This window comes from Candoia aspera, chromosome 7, assembly GCF_035149785.1.
Source record: "Candoia aspera isolate rCanAsp1 chromosome 7, rCanAsp1.hap2, whole genome shotgun sequence".
In the NCBI taxonomy this organism is placed as follows: Eukaryota; Metazoa; Chordata; class Lepidosauria; order Squamata; family Boidae; genus Candoia; species Candoia aspera.
In genome coordinates, this window is record NC_086159.1 from 2753796 (window position 1) to 2771591 (window position 17796).

The 17796-nt window shown below is 44.9% G+C and overlaps 1 protein-coding gene across 1 annotated transcript; it reads right to left on the bottom strand.

Moving 5' to 3' along the window:
* Window positions 1-250: 250 nt before the first annotated feature.
* PROSER2 (proline and serine rich 2) lies at window positions 251-11742 on the bottom strand. The gene is made up of 3 exons (XM_063308482.1): window positions 11510-11742; window positions 3566-3794; window positions 251-2688 (listed from the first exon to the last, which is right to left on the bottom strand). The coding sequence occupies exons 1-3, from the start codon at window positions 11642-11644 to the stop codon at window positions 1670-1672; spliced, it is 1383 nt and encodes a 460-aa protein (XP_063164552.1). The 5' UTR covers window positions 11645-11742; the 3' UTR covers window positions 251-1669.
* Window positions 11743-17796: the final 6054 nt, after the last annotated feature.

Sequence of the window (17796 nt, forward strand, 5' to 3'; positions counted from 1 at the left end):
AGCTGAGTCCGTAGAAGGAAAGGGGATGTGGCGAACACCTCAGAAGGGACCTTCCCTAGTTTCTCAGACAGTAAAGGCAAGGGGGGTGGAGAGAGATTTACTTTCTGTTAATGCAACTTTACAATAAAGATGGAGCTAGTGCTACTGGGCGTGCTTCTTGTCTGGCCTACCTCACAAGGCTGACATAACCCTCGGAGAAATTTCATAAAGGCAATTTTTCAAGCACCCCAACAGAAATATCGTGAGACAGTTATGGCAACAGATGGATATTTATTCTCTTTAAGTCACAGGAGGTGCTATTGTTTCAGCGTGAGGTCAACATGACTAGCCCACTCTGGATTCACAGCGGTTGTCACACCATATTGACTAAGAGGACTTGAGCTAAAATGAGAATTCACAGCATTATTACTACAAGACGCCTCAGCTGAAAGGATCCAATATGCAAGAGGGACACTGAGTCTGAGAAAGGCTCTGCTTCTTACGAGGCAGGACAATTCTTGGGCCTCCTACCTTCTAATGCCACTTCCCAAGAGATCTGTGAACACTTCCCCAAACTCGGTAATATCTGAGCTATAAAGAACAAAAAGTATGGTCCAGTTAGCTGAAGTGTGATAGCACAGCTCCTTCCTCACTTTGCGGGACTCCCCTGTAGCAGAATCCTGCTAGACCTGGCTAAAGTGGGTTTCAACAGCTGGGGGGGAAGGGAATGACCTGTGGACCTTCAGTTGTAGATTGTGTACCCCTGTACTACTTGGAATGAGTATCGGCTATTTATTCCTTCAGTTCCTTCGCTCTTCGTCAGGTGCCACGTTCAACTCTGTGCCCAGTTCTAGGAGCTTACATGAGCCTACATCTGGACACTCTCCAGATGTGTGGACTTCAGCTCCCAGGGCATCTGGAGGGTGCTCAGCTTGGGATACACTACCCTAAGAAAGGTGCTGGGAAAAGAAGGAGGTCTCCGTATGGTTCAACATGATGCCTAGGAGGTCAGAAAAGTGGGGTGCCCAAGACTGCAACCCTGACTTATGGCAAGTTGGGGTCCCCCTCCATTTCAACACAATTGGTTTTCAGAAGCACAGGCACTGGGCGGCTACAGGAAACAGAATACTGGGTATAATGGGACCTTTTGTCAAATCCAGCAGACCCGATGCTTTTCAAGTTATCAACCATCCTGAAAAAGACTGCTACACTCTCGTCAGTTCCTCTGCAAAAGAAGGAATGATCAGCAGTGTGCGCGCTATTAAATATCTGGGACCATCAGAGATAGCAGCTCAATTACAGATTTGAGCTGTCCAATATGTGTGTATGTATACACTTATCCTTATAGAATTCATTAATCCTGTCCCTCCTGGGACTTTTTGGGCTTTGTCCAAGGTACTCAGATGTATTTGGCCAGTTACACGCATACACAACTTACACACTTACTGCCTGTTGACCTTCATTTAGCCTGACACTGTCACTTTCAGCCAGGCTTTAACTAACTGCCTTGAAGTCTTCAATAAGCACTATGACCTCATGTCAAGGACATCCACCAAAAAATGCCAGCACAGAACAGTGGAGTTTCAATACTTGTTATTTCCTTAGTCTGCATGATAGAGAGAATTGTCTTTGATCTCATTGGAATCTGTCTTCAGGCAGATAATGTTCTCTGGATGTCATTCTCATTCCACTATTCTTTCAGAAGTCCAAGTTTTCGCAAAGCCTCCCTCCGAGCTTCTTCTGTTGATTCACGGCCGGAAAACTGTACTGTTACACCTCTGGGTTGGAGTCCTGACGGTTTGGATGATGAGCCAGGCCTCCTCTGTATGTCAAGGATGAGGTCTTGCTGGGTGTGTCTGGAAAAACTCTTGATGGAGTTTGGCTGAGCAGACGTGCCATCCACAAGGTCAGCAGCTGGCTTGAAAGTCATTGTTTTGCTCATGGTGGGGAACAGATTAGGATCGCTTTTCAAGATGTCATGGATATTTCGATAGCCATTTGGTGCAACGTGTCCTTGTTCGAGCCTCTTGTCCTTTGTGGGGGAGATGCTGAGAGGGCAGACCAGTTGGGCACGAGCGAGAGTTTTTTCAACCAGGCTTAAACTACTCAAAGCTTTGTGGCTTGCTGGCTCAGAAGGTAAATCTTGTAAGGATGAGCTCCGAGTGGGACCCAGAAGTTCATGCTTCTGTAGTCTCTCCTCCAACTCACTTACTTGGAAGGCTGAACCATTGACGTTGGCCAACACCTGAGCTTTGCGCTCTTGAATGCTGACGGCTGCCTTGGAGATGATTTTGCTGAATTCCCGCTCGCTAGCATTGGTGAAGCTGATGTTGCTTGGGAACCTCTGGGGCTTGGGAGCAACTGGAGGGGGGGCATATGGCTTGACATGCTCCCTACTGCAGGGGGTGGAAGCAGCAGGGATGCTCCTGCTCTCCCTGGTGTTCCCTTCCTTTGGAGAACGAAGAGAGGAAGAACTGCCTTCTCCCTGCTGCTCAGACAGTTTCTGAGCAATCAGAAGTGGAGTGGGGATTGAGCGAAGGAGTTTTGGATGCAGTATAGCAGGCTGAACAGGATACATCTCACAGACAGGCAACGGGGGTGCTGAAGGCTGTGTGGGCTGAGGAGAAACTGAATTAACATGGACATCTTCTCCTGACCGTTCAACATCCTCCAGCTTTGGCTTATCCAGTTTCCAAGTTTCTCCCGGTGCTAGGAAGAAAGAGAAAGGAACCCATTAGATCTGCTTTACAAGTTATGTGGAACGGTCTAGTTGCAAAAAAGAAAGATGCCCAGTGTCACAAATAACACATTAATACCACCCTAAAATTCATCCCAAAATGCTTCCTAGATTTTTTTTAAAGCATCCCTATGATTTTACTCAAAGCTGCAACCGAACTGCTTCTGTTTCCTTTTCTGAAAAGGGAGTTCCCTAAATTCAGTCTGGGGGAACAGGGGAATGGGGTGTCACGTATTAAGCCTACCCAAGATTTGTGCGCCCAACTTTATATCCCTTCATGACAAGATTATTTGTAGCAAAAAATGAACAACTGAGGTCACAGAGTTCAGTCCCCTAAGTCCTTGCTGTAGCCCCCAAGACATCTCCAGATCTGGTTTCTGGATTGCAGTTTTTAATATAGTAAAACGGAGGAATGAAATGCCTAAGAAATAATCAAACTTGCCCCACTTAATTTTAATTAAGCTTCAGTTTAAAGCAAATAAAGAGTTGGGTCTGCCTTAGCCTGATCTGCCTGGGGGAATGCATCCCAGAATAAGCAGGATTCATAACAAGCCACTATAATGTCAAAAGTATGATACGTGTGTCATGAGCTTGTTACACAAAGGCTTCACTTATGCAGTTGCATGATGGTGTCTGACGCAAGTAGGTAAGTTGGGGCCTTTGTGCCATCAAGATGCACGCGTTTTCATTTGCTTTCTCACCCCTTTAGATCCCTATGCCCAGAATGTCATGGAATGGACAAATGCCAACTCTCACCGTGAAGATCATTGGGCAGCCCTGCTCCTTGGAAGACAACCTGTTTAGTTCCCAGAACATAAATTCACACCTGTCCAGATCACCTCACTTTACCTGGCTCTGTGCTGTGCTCTGGTGCTGATGGGACCAAGTCTATGATATCTTCAGACCCCGAATGGCTAGATGTGTTTTCTTCCACCAACTTTGGAGAAGGGCAGAAGACACCACTGTCATGCAAGGCTTGTTCCTCCAAGTCCTCTTCCAAGGAGTCAATAGTTTCTTCAAAAAAAAGCAGGACATCTTTTTCTTCATGAGTTAGGTATTTCATGCGTTCGTCTTCATCCTAAGATTTAGCCACAAATGCAAACTCAGGTTTCATAAATAAGAATGGTAAGGCACACTTTTCAAATGAATTTGGATCTTAAAAACATTATTAATGAAGCAACAGTCTTTAACCAGGAATCTGAAATCAATTACCAAAAAATAAAAAAAAATGCATGATAAGAATAGAAATACATGCAAAGAGATATTTAAATCTGAAAGACAGGTACGAAGTGCTAAGCACTCATATGCTGTATTGCCACCCAGAAGTAAACTATTAGGTATTACTCTGATGGAGTTCAAAACTGGTGACCAAATTTGAACACAGCATCCCTCCCTTGAAGGATTCTTCAGGACTCTATCTTGATATCAATCAAAGAGAACGTTTGTAGCTCAGGGTTGAACGGTGGAGTCCTGGGTGCTCCCTGAGCCTGGTTGTTTTCTTGCAGACGTTTCATGGCCAGACCAGGCAGCATCTTCAGTGCGAAGAGGGAGGGGGCCTTGCTCTCAGTTTATACACCGTGGCTTGCCCTGCCTGTGTTGGCGGGGGTGTTGTTCTCTCCTTGATTGGGCTGTTGTTTATTGCTTGATTGATTGAGTTGATAGATAAGCGAAGATTAACACCAGGATTAACACCAGATGAACCATCAAACAGCACAATACACCTCAATCAAGGAACTATTAACTCAGGCAGTCAACCAAGCAGCAAACAACAGCCCAACCAAAGAACTCCCAAGGAGAGAACAACACCCCCACCTACACAGGCAGGGCAAGTCACGGTCTATAAACTGAGAGCAAGGCCCCCTCCCTCTTCGCACTGAAGATGTTGCCTAGTCTGGCCAACGTCCGCAAGGAAACCACCAGGCTCAGAGAGCACCAAGGACTTCACACTCTTCCCTGAGTTTAACCAGTGCGGTTCTTCACACTTTTAAGTATTACTGATCCAAGGAGAGTCATACTTCAGTTTTCCAGTGTTTCACTACAGAGAATTTTGCAACAAACAAAAAGAGCAGAATTCTGATGTGACAAGATTTGATTTGATAAGTCACAAGATTTGATGAGTCCTGGACTTACAGACAAAAATCAAGGCTGTTTTTGAGCGGAACACCTAAAGTAGGCAATATCCAATTAATTTAAGGGTCAGACATGTTACAGTTTTCAAAAAGACTGAGCAAAGGAGACAAAATCAATATAATGTCTGAACCAAAGTGATCATCCCAGATCTAGTAGCTCCTCCTTCTTCCAAGAGAATAGCAGCAAAACCCACAACTTATACAGAGTGCAACCAAGGCCTTCAGGGGAGAAATGGACCTGTTTGGATGAAAATTGCAGCTGTGTGCTGGAAATCTCTTGAGTCTCTAGGAACGGCACAAGGAATTATTGGGAAAAATATTAAGCAGCTAAAACAATACCTCCTCTTCACACAGGAGAGAGACAGGAACAAACTGGGATGGGATGCTTGGTTCAGGGACTCTGTGGGAATGTCCCTGGGAGACAGGTGGAAGAGCTGCAGACTAGGCAATGGTCAGACAAATGGCAGCTGAGTCTGCAGAAGAAATGGGGCCACAGCAAACATCTCAGAAGGGACCCTCCCTAGTTTCTTGGACTGTAAAGGCAAGAGGGGGAAAGATGTACTTTCAGACTTGCAAGATTCTGTTAATGCAGGGTATCTCAACCTGGGTTCCGTGAGAGGTCACTAGGGGTTCCCTGGGAGATCACGATTTATTTATAAAATTATTTCAAATTTGGGCAACCTCACATTAGAGAGGTAAGTTTCATCCTTTATTCTTAGTTTAAGAATACTGTTGATACATATGTATAGGCCTACCCATGAAACAAATAGTATAATTTTGTAACTTCCGGCCTCTACTGGAGCCTGAATGTGCAGGGGTTCCCCCAGGCCTGAGAAATATTTCAAGGGTTCCTCCAGGGTCAAAAGGTGGAGAACGGCTATGTTAATGTAACCCTACAACAAAGTAGAGCTAGTACTTCTGGGTGTGCTTCTTGCCTGGACTACCTCACAAGGCTGACATCATGGGATGCTTTGCTCAGGAATCTGATGTTAGGTCTCCCTGGTCCTAGTCCAACCCATTAATCACTATAATACAACTGGTTCTAATACACTTAGGTCTTCGATCCATTGGGATCCATCCATTCATCACTACACGCTTATCCAGAGTGCCTCATTAAGTCCTTCTGAATATAAACCTGTGAGTGAGGGACATGCACATTTCAACTGTCTTCTCTGAGACCCTTTCCATGGCATTTACAGGAATCTAAGGGCCCCTTGTTCAAATCAGAGATAAGGAAATGAAACAAAATCCATCTGACAGCAGTATAGCTTTTTAAAAAGCCTTCCCTGAGAGACAGCAAGTCAGTGTAAAAAAGAAAAAGGCCAAAAATGGGCAATAGTTTTATTTATTTATGTAATCAATTTGTAATATTGTAATTAATAGGATGCCAGAGTCATAAAATAGTAAGAAAGCTTCAGAATTAAGCAGGATGGATGCTAAGCAAGCAGAAAGCAAGAATGAGATGTAAGAGTTTCCCAAATTCCTAATGTACTCACTTGTCTCCAAAAACGGATTGTCTATCCTTGCTATACAGGTAGTCCTCGCTTAACAACCCTAATTGGGGCTGGAATTTCCATCACTAAGCAAAGCGGTTGTTAAGTGAAACATCACGTGCTCGCACTGCTTAGCAACGGCAATTCCGGTTGTGGTCATCAGGTGAAGACTGTGCTGTCATTAGGCGAGGACCTTACACTTCTCCTGCCCTGCTGCACCTACCTCTGCATCAACTGCCCCCACCCACCCATCTCCCCACCATCTCTGCCCCTTTGGCTGCCCTGCACTCTGCCACCGCGGACCCCCGCCGGCCCCCGCTGGCCTTCGCCATCTTCTTCCTCCCGCTGCTGATGAGGCGCACCTGGCTGAAGCGGTTGCTGGACCTTCGTGAGGCCTCTGTGATGCCACGCAAGGCCTCGTGAAGGACCAGCAGCAGCCTCAGCCGGGTGCACCTCGCCAGCAGCGGGAGGAAGACGACAGCGACGGTCAGCGTGGGTTGGCAGGGGGTGGCAGCAGCGGAGTGCAGGGTGGCCAAAGGGGCAGAGATGGGGGGAAATAGGCGGGTGGGGTGAGTTGAAGCGCTCCTGTGGTCATAAGTGCGGGCGGGCTGCCAAGTGCCCGAATTTTGACCACGTGACCCCAGGGGCACTGCAACGGCCGTAACTTTGAGGACCTGCCATAACTACCCTTTGTTTTGCACTGTCGTAACTTCGAACGGTCGCTGAACGAATGGTCGTTAAGTGAGGACTACCTGTAATGTCCTTATTCTAATCTATGCTGAATGGGACAAGATTTGGAACACTGGGACATCTGTGGACTCTACGTCAAAAAAAAGAACATTGCAAAACCAATAAAGTAACCAAGAGGCTGGGACAACCTCTGTCTGAGGGAAAAGGGAGTTTCCTGCTTACTGTGTTTGGGACTTTTCAGCTCAGCTCAGGAAAAAGAAGAGTGAGAAGGAAGATGGTGAGGCACATAAAATCATGCAGGTTATGGAGGGAAGGACTAAGGAGAGATCTGTCTTTCCCTCATGAACCGGGGTCATCAAATCAACCTGAAAGGAGGAAGATTCAAGCCAGACCAAAGCAGACTTCATCTATAGAGATTATGATGGTCATCCCCTTGGATGGCTTTAAAAAGGGAGCAGACAAATTTAATGGAGGGTAAAATCATCGAAGGACAGTGGTACCAATGTCAACTTGATTCTCCTCAACACACTTGGACTTGCACACCAGCCAGACTAGGTTAAAACAAGGGTGGATCCTTGATGATTCAACGTCTCATGGGAACCCACTGTTGTCTTTGCATATTGTGTGAACCAGGCCATCATGTTACGCCTTAACTGGGTTTTGTTTACTGGGCTTAATGTGTTATGTGAAGATGTCGACTGAAGTGGCATGAAAGTGATAGGAAATTAAATAAGCAAGTAAATGCCAGTGGTGCCCATTTCTGTGTGTGGGCTTCCCAGAAGGATTTGCTCAATTATTGTGGGACTAGATGGGTTGATTAAGCAGGCCTCTGATCTGATTTTGTAGGGCTTTTCTTAAGGTAACTTAAATAATGTTGTCATTCTACCTTTTCTGCACATGCTGCAAGTTCTTTCCCAAGTCTGTCAGATGATTCTGATTTCCCCCAAACTAGCGATTCTCCAGAACTTCAACTCCCAGAAGCCCCCAGCCATCGTGGCCATTCTAAACATTCTGAAAGCAGCAGACCACCTATTTGGAAGGCGCACAAACTGTGAAAGATTAATTTTGCCTCCTACTAGAGATACTACTAGTTGCTACTGAGAGAAAGCTGCAATAAATCTGATTTTCTACTGTAGATTGTTTTGAGGTGGGAGGGGAAGAGAAGGCAACTTTTCTCACATCTCTCAGTCAAATTACTGGGACAATTTATCACCAGAAATCACTTAATTCCTACTGAAACAGTACACCAAAGCAACTTGCTAGGTGCAGTGCGCAATTATCTTGTTTCCACCCACCTAAATGCTGCCTTAAAACACATACAAATAAAGCCCTTCACACAGTTTACCCTAACACAACATCCAAAAGAGCAGCTTAATTATGGAATTACAAGACTGGGAGAACCAGCTTTTTCGTCTTGGCAGCAGGCAGCTTTCATCTGGCAGTAGCTCTTTGAGACAAAGGGCCCAGAAATGACCAACACATCTCAATACAAATGAAGCACAGACTTAAAAGGTGTTTTAGGATGGTCAGACTGCAAGAACAGCGGGCAGAATAAACCTGCAAAGGGAGAGAGTAGAACCAACAGAAGAGAAGACCAGCTTTGAAAACAGGCAGAGGCTGATTGCCTAGAACCACCCATTTTAGAGAAGAATGGGGGCAGAGGCACAGCCTAGAACAGTATTTCTCAGCCTTGGGAACTTTAAGATGTATGGACTTCAGCTTCCAGAATTCTGGATGTTGAAGTCCACACATTTTAAAGTTCCCAAGGTTGAGAAACACTGGCCTAGAACCACCCCCATTTGGGATGAAGGGGCAGATATGGGCTGCCCAGAACCACACCTGTTTTTAGAGGTGGATGGGGAAGATCCAGAAAGCCTACAGGACACTTGTTCTATGGAAGAATGCAGATGATGCTGACAGCCTAGAACCACCCGTTTTAGAGAGGAATGGGGACACAGCCTAGAACCAGCCCTGTTTTCCAGATGAATGGGCAAGCAACTCCATTATATCTACTCTCCCCAGGCAAAACATGGAGGAGGAATAAGCAGGAGAAAAAAACGCCATGGGCCAAGAATGATGCCACTGGACTGCTGCAGATCAGATAGTTCAGCTTTGAAATCTGGTTTGTCGCATGGCAGACAAAATGATCTTTTTTTTTAAATCACCCCGTCTGTCTGCAGCCCAAAGCAACCACAGTTGGCTTGGGTGCTCGGTGCCCACATGCTAATTAGGCAAGTAGAAGCATGACCCAGCCCTCTTTTATGTCAATTAATGCAATCATCTGAAGCACCAAAAACTGAAAAGTAATTAGACACCAGAGACCAAGTGAGGAAGCTGGGTGATTAAACAGTAGAGCAATCTGCGTGGCTCGAAGCAACATCCTCACCCTTCTCAGTCCACGCTTACGGATGAGACAGGCACGCAGACGCAGCCAGGCCAATGAAGTATATGCACAGACAGAGAATCAGCTCTGCTTTGACGTCAGACGCTTTTGCTCAACCTACCAGGGCAGCTGCCAGGCACAAAGAATTCTTCTCAAAGAAGCTCCTTTTCACCTCGTGAAATCTCACAGGGTGCGAAAGATGCTCCAGTCATGCCACCTTTGCTAAGGACACGTTGTGCTACCCTTGCATTACTCTTCGTGTTGCAATGGTTTGCTCATTCAGTCACATGAAAAACTGCAGTTCGGCGTCAACTTTTGGAAGGGCTGTGAGAATGCATCCAAGGCTTTTGTGGGGAGGGGGGAAGATGTGTGGTTTGGGGGCTTTTGCACACTCTTCCTGTAGCTCAAGAAGTTGAGGGCTCTCTCATTTTTACTTAGTCTGTTGCTCCCAAGGAGAAGCACTTCTCCCACCTTGAAAACTTGACCAGGTAACAGATTGGGAGATGATTATCACAATTTCAGGGAGAAAACCCACCCCACTGTCTGCCCCCTCCCCAATATCTGGATACGCACCTGCTCTTGCCTATAGTATTCATTTGCTGGCGTATTCCACCAATTTCCACTGTCCATTATTGGAGCGGTCAAACAGGAACACCTTCCATCAATACCCTGTTGGGATTTCTGGCTAGGTGATCCAAAAAAACAGACCAAGTACTCAAAATACTCTTACTCTGTAGAAACCAAGGTGGTTGTGATCACCGATGCCCCATTTAAGATACCAGAAATTCCCAAGAAGGATAGAATGGATTTCCATCACGGAGAGTGGAAAAATCTCTGGAGGAAGGCTTGAAATCCAAGAATGATGGATCTGAAAGCTTATTAAAATCATCACCAACCCAGCTTGTGGAAGCTTGGCCTTCTTATTTTCTCACATGAAACCATAAGCAGATATGAAGCCATCTAGAGTGAGCTTGCTAACCGAACCTGCAGGATTTGGTCCCAAATCTGACTTCTTACAAAAGTATATTTATTTGTTCGTTTGCTTATTTGGCTTGTAGGCCACTACAACTGTAGCAGTGAACATTCCACCTTCAAAACAAAAGTTGAAACAATATAAGAAATAATACTAACAACCAACATCCTGATGTCCCGCAAAAGCATTATCCCAAATTTAAAACAAACACCGGTAGGGGGACTACCTGTGTTTCACTCTCCGAAGGTTTCCTGGATCAGGTAGGTCTTGATGGTCTACTGGAATTCCATCAAGGCTGGAATTCTAATCATGGGGGAATGCTGTCCACACGAGAGGGGCGGCAACAGAAAAGACCCAGTTTCAAGGTCTCTGACAATGATGCTCCTTCGAAGCAGGGAGATCCCTCCCTCACTGATCTCACTGCATGAGCAAATACTGCTTGGAGTAGACAATCTCAACGATACCTCATCCGAAGCCATAAAGGGCTTTGAAGATGCCCATTAGGACCTTGAATTTCAGCCAGAAGCCAACTGGTACAGTGCAGCTGTCAAAGTGCATGAGAAGCATCCATAACGTACTCAAGCTGCTGCATTCTGGACCAGTGTTCTTCAAGGGTAGCCTCATACAGACCACGCTGCAGTGATCCAAACTAAAGGTGACTAAGGCATTGCATGCAGGGCCTCCTTGTCCAGGAATGATTGTAACTGGTGCGCAAGATGAAACTGTGCAAGGCCCTTTTAGCCATCTCTGCCATCTCTGGCAGGAACTATGTTCAAGAGGTCTCCATACAGTCTCCAGGCACTGGGATAGTGCTTGATTGCATCTCCTGTTCCACTTGAAGTCCAGATGCACAGCTGGATACATCAGCATACTGGTGATATCTGACCTTGTGTCAATCATTATGCCTGCACCCTTGGAAAATTTGTAATCCCCCAGATTTAGAAGTATGAAGGGGTAGATGTGACTGAATAGACATACTGAAGGACAGAAGAAGCTTCTCTTTCTCAAAGCAGGCCATCAACAAGATAACTTGCCAGCAAGGACTCATTCCGTGTCCAAGGACTACAATCTAGCACTATAATACAAAATAAAAGTTAAGAGATTCTTCTGTCTCCAGATACTTACCAAAGTAGAGCATTTTTGTCTTGGGCAACTTTTTCCACTCTCGAGATGGTGGTTCTTTTCAAAGTTCCCAAACTGAACCTCAGGAGGAAGCTCATACCCCATTCCTGAGAACCCTGACATCATCTTTCTCGGCATCCCACCTGCGTCCCCCGAAGCGTGTGCTCCTCCTGTAAGGAAGCTTCTTCCTCATGCGATGTGGAGCACTTACGAATCTCAAGCGGAGGTTTTCGATTTTTTCCCCAGCAGCTCTGCAGGAAAAGGAGAAAAGGAAGAGGAGAGAAAGGTCACTGAAGTGATAACGAAACTTCCAACATTTATTGCTCTGAAACGAAATTATGAATGATTTCAATAGAGTACGGTGTCACACAGATCAACAGACCATATTTCCTTCCCTTTTCCCATCCGATCCAACTCACATAGATATCAAACAACTGGTTCCCTAAAGGTTTTTTTGTTAATAACGGTGCTCTGCAGACAATCCTCATCCACCCGGATTCAATCAGAAATACTGTTTATTAGCAATGCATTTCTATTTACCTCCTTAGATGCTTGAAGCATTCAGTGAATATTAATTACTGTATAAACATATTAATTAAATAACTTGCTCAGAATGTAGAGATTCTGCATAATCTCTATAACCCATACTCCTATTATAGAAAGGAAGATGTTGGTCTGAACTTCCTGACAGTAAAACAGAAGACAGGGGAACTAATGACCAAGTTTCAGTAATTTGGTAAAGTCTGGTTTATTACTAGTTTAATAAACTAGTTGTTCTCTAACCTAATTTATTATTAGGTTAGAGAACAAGACCAAATGGCAGGTCGCAAGCAAGATACGAGTGGAAGGAGGAGGTGTTAGGGCATGGATGTGTCCACCAGGTTGTCTCCTTCAAGGAGAATTTGCCTTTCCTACGGCAGATGGCAACAACTAGCTGACCTTGGCTGGTTCTGAAAAAGCTACACAGGGCCATGAAAGATCACCACGATATTCCAGGGCTGTAGGCTAGACTGACAAGTCAAAAAAATTTCCAGAAGCAGGCAGTGTCCAAGAAGTCAGGAACGTAAGAACAATATAAGCCGTGCCGTGCTGGATAAGCCCCTGCCCAACTGGTCCAGCAATGGGCTCTCACGGTGGCCAATCATCTCCACAAGGCAGCCCACCAGTCCCCCAGCAGATGGCCTTCAGCGGCAGTCCCACCGCCATCAAAGCCAATAGCCATTGATCCCCATGACTTCCATGAATGAGTTTCACTTCAAGGAGATGATGATGATATTACTATTATTATTATTTTCACTTCTACTTTAAAGCATATGCAGTGTTTTCTACTCTAACAAGCATCCTGTCTAAGCAAATCTCCACAACAGCTAGAAATATTTTACATCACGTCATGCTCAGCTACAATGGGGTCATCATGTTGTGGGTGCCCAACCAGCTGGGGCTTGTTAAACAGACCTTTGCTAAACAAACACCCATATTTTCCTGAGCATGATGATGGTTTGTCAGAATTCTGCATTTGAAGTTCAAACCCCAGTTTGGAACAGGTCCAATAGGCTTGCTGGGATGGTGGGAAATAGTACAGTTAGAGCTTCCTGAATAAACGCTATCAGATCTGAGCGCCATCCAAAGCCTGAACAAATTGTACCAAGTACTTTTTAACCACAGTTTCCCCCCCCCCAATAAACTGCAATTGGGCAAAGCCAAAATCTAACCAGCCACATCGCAGCGTTGCCCAAAGAGGAAACTCAACCTCTATGGAAGTGGGAAATCAAAATAAGAGTCTGCTCTATTAGTAGTTAATTAGTGGCTCCCAACTAGAGATGTGAGTGTGCAATAGATGAAGCAAAGGCACAAGAGATAAGAACCGCAGGGAGCTACGGGGTTGGTTTCTGCACGCTTATTTCTCGCCACGCCTGATTGCAACACTTGGTGATGACTTGCAGATTTGAAATAGGCCCTCACAAATCTTAAGTCACCAATGAAAGCTGCATTTCTAGGGCAGTCAGCTAAAATAAAACATTCCTCAAGGATTTCAGGTGCTGCTGTAATTGGGGAATAAGGCGACTGGAGGAGAAGACCCTCATTAAAAAAAGGTACATACGGAAGCTGAACAGTTTTTCTTGGCTTCAACCTGGATTAATCTCCGCCATCACCTTTACAGCCCAATAATTTAGGGAGGGCCCCTCCTGAGCCTGTTGCTTCACCCACTGTGCAGCTGTGGGCTATGCTCCCTCTTATCCGCCCCTCCCTAAGCAGCATCTCTTTGCCCCGTCTCCCAAGGTCATTCCCACTGACCATTACAGAAACAGAAGACACTTGCCATCCAGTAAACAAAGAGCAGAGCAGGGGTTGGGTTCAAGCCACGCCTTGGATCTCAATACTCGAGGGAGGCAGGAGAGAAAAAACACAGGCAAAGCGTTCTTATCTTTTCCAGACTGGGTCAGGTGCCCTCCATTTTGTAGGAAAAGGTGCAATCTTCCATCCTTTCCCCCCCAACTTCAGCTGCCCGATCCCCAGAAAATGCTGCCTTGCTAAAACAAATTACCCAAAGTAAACAAGCAAGAGACTTCGGTGTACCAGAGTTCAGAAATGACATGTTTGACCACACTGACAGCTATTGCATGAAACATGGGGGGGGGAGGATTCCAGTCTGTTCCACCTAAAAAATAACCCCCCACTTATTCATTGATTAGAGGGAACCCTCCTTAAGATCTTCACAAACTGGAAAGAAAAGAAAAAGAAAAAGACAAGAGTGAGTGAAGGAATGAATGTCAGAATACACATGTTTAGCTCACATAGGTGGATTCTCATAGGGCATATAGGCAAATTCTTGGCTTCAACCTGGATTAATCAATATGGTACTCAAGTGCGCAAACAGGCCCTTGGAAACGTTCCTTGGGGTTTGCTCTGCCCGGCTTTTAAAAACAACAACAACAACAACAACAACAATAAATGATTAACATCAATAAAATCAGTTAAAGAAAGGGAATCCGGCCAGTTGCGTAGGGAGCAGAGCATCTTCTCACAGGGAACTGAAGTCATTCAGATAAATCTATTTGCATGATGACCATCTTGTGAACAAGTCTCCACCCACAGCAATCATTTTATAAGGGTGACCGCTACAGTATACAGGCTGACATTTCAGAAAGTCCCCCCCCCCTCCAGCTAAAAAAAAATCTGAGGATCCCTGGCTTTAACCAAGGACGCTGAATTCCCACAAAGATATTAAGATTATTTGTGGACCAGCATCCCTCCCACTCATTACTCAGTGTTTCTCAAGCTTGGCCACTTCAAGCTGTGTGGACTTCAACGCCCAGAATTCTGGGAGCTGAAGTCCTCACAGCTTGAAGTGGCCAAGCTTGAGAAACACTGGTATAACCCATCTCATGGAATATTATGGGGGATGAGAGAGGAACACTCCATGTAGGATCTCAAGCTCCTTGAAGAAAGGGAATACAGATATCCACAGAATAAAGATCTAGGTATTAACAACCTCTCTTTTGAACTTGGGAGTTTTCATTGCCAAGGGCCATCTCTTCATTCCTTCTGCCGAGGTTGCGTTGCAACCTTCCTAATCGCTATGAATGACAGTTACCATCATTCTTCTACTCATTTAACACTGCTGTCCTGACCAGGATGGACATTAGCAGCCCAAGTGTACTATTATTTAGCTTGAGTCTCAACAACTGCCTTTGCTGTGGTTTCTAAACAATGGTCCTCTGCAGTCGTAACTAAGAAGTCATTGCAAAGCCACAAAATTATGGACTTTGTGGTTTGTGAGTATTTTGAAGTCACAGGATAGCCCCCACTCCAAGGCTTAACATCTACTTGTCATGCCAGAGACGTTAATTGTAAGCAAACCACAAGCTTGTGTAATATTTTTGGAGGCCACCAATGTCATTTTTATGTCAAATTAATTGGCCACCAAGAGTTGAGACCAAGCAGTGTGACAGGAAACAAGAAGGAACCTGCAATTTTAACACTTCCTAAGCTGATGGCTTTTAGATGAGCTGGAATGACATTTCCCACAATTCCCAAGGAGCCTTTGTATTCTGCGAGTTGTTGTCTTAACACATCTGAAGAGGTACCTGGTTGGGAAAGGCTGAGCCACCTTGTTAGTTATACCTTTTTCCTACTCTCCATAGTTATTCTGAGTTTCTTCCCTTCAGAGAAATATATTTCAAGAATGTCTTTGAGGACGGATATGCAAATATATATGCAAAGGAGTTTCTGAAATGCATTCCTGTGGAGGATAGGCCCTGTTTTGCATGTATATGCAGAAACACCCTAGGAAAAAAGGTCTATCCAGGGATAGGGAATCTAAGTCTCTCCAGATGTTGCTGAACTCTAACTTCTAGCATTTCTGTTTGCCGTGCTGGCTGGAGCCCCAGAAGGTCCACACTGCTAAGATCTAGAAGCACATCAACACCTACAACTTCCTTCCTCCAGTTTGCTGGCGAAAGCTCCAGGGACACTGGATCAAAGATCTTGTTGGCTAGATCACTGGTCCAAAGCACAACTGAAGAACTGATTCCAGGAGAGGCTGGGCTTCCAAATTTCACCTGTATTTTGAAGCTGAATGGTCGATGTTTCAAAGAACCCTGAAATACCTTGATGCACAATGCAGATAGACAATGGACAGTTCTCTGTCTCAAAGAAGAGCCTATTATATTTTTAAGGGATTATATTCAGAGTCTGTCTCAGCTGGTGGTGGCACCTGGACAACCCAATCTGGGCTTGGAAGCTAAGCAAGACTGGTCTTGGCTCATACTTGGATGGGAGACCACCATGAACTGCGGGCTTCACAGGGTAGTTGAAAACATCCCCAAAGGCATGGCAAATCATTACCATCTTGCTGCTAAGAAAACCATAGGGGTGTGTTTACCAAACCACCAGGAGTTGAGCCTGGCACATGGTGTCAGCACCTGATCATTCCAGCATTCACACATACATAGTCAAGAAGCTGGATCTCTCTGAACTGTTTTAATGAAGCGTAATGAACGGTACAGAAGGCAAGCTGCGAATAAAGATTTCCCACTCAAACCTAACTTAAAACTACATTCCCTTAGTTAGTCCCCTTTCCCATGAAACCATGTCACCCCCCTCCCATCCAGATGGTATTCCTGGCGTATCTCCACCCCACGTCCTTGATGTGCTCCATAGCCATAATAAACCACTTCACGCTCCAACTTCACACCCCCTCCCAGCTGGTGACACGGAGGTCATTCCTTGGAGAAGGAAATGATGGGAGATGCTCCGATAAGGGTTTCTGTGAAACCTTTGATCGGGGGATCTGACACGTGGGTTGAGAGAGAAGCACCAGCTCAAAGTCCCCCAGGGAGCTTCTAGTCAAGCGCTTTTCAAACTTGGCAACTTTAAGAGGTGTGGACCAACTCCCGGAATTCCCCAGCCAGCATGCTGGCTGAGGAATTCTGAGAGTTGAAGTCCACCCATCTTTAAGTGGCCAGGTTTGAAAAACCGTTCTAGTCCAACACTTTTACCACTACATCATACTGGTCCTCTGAAACCTTATGAATTTTAAAAATGTGCTATTTTTGAAAGTTGTCTACGTGGGCAGGGAGTTCCAGCACCTAAATCTGAAGATGTCTGAAGAGCAGTAGCATGGGGCAAGTTGGTCACCCCAACTGAAGAATAAGCAAATGAGGGAGGTTGCACCTGTGCATGGCAGGTGACCAATGAGAAAGAGCACAGAAGACGTCCAGAAGATTGAGGAGGTGGGTAGCCGAAGCAGAAGGAAGAATAGCAAAATGCATAAATCCAAGGTATTTACAGGTAGTCCTCGACTTATTTTTTTTTAAATAAGAATTTCATTAAGCTTCAAGCAAAGATAAAAGCTAAGGAAAAACAAAAAACTACAAAGAAAAATAAACCAAAATGGTGTGAAAACATAAGAGAAAAACTTTTCAAAGTTACAAAGAAGTGCGACTTCCGACTTTTAACAGCAAGGATAGACAACAATTGTCAATAGTCAGGCCCTTACTCTATATTAAACCAAAACCACATTATTTCTATAAATCATTCCACATTGGCACATTATAAAAAACACTAAGTACGGTTTCTCCCCCTCCTTATATTAAATGAAAAAAAGAAAAGGAAAGAGAAAGAAAAATTCATATAAACCTCCCAAACAACTCCCCCCACCAAAGGTAAAATCTATTTAATTATTCCCTTCCTACTACTATTCTATACATTTCTGTCTACTATAATAAAAATCAAACTAAAAAGCACATATTGTGAGGTTTCAGCCGGCTTCTGACTCAGAAAACAAA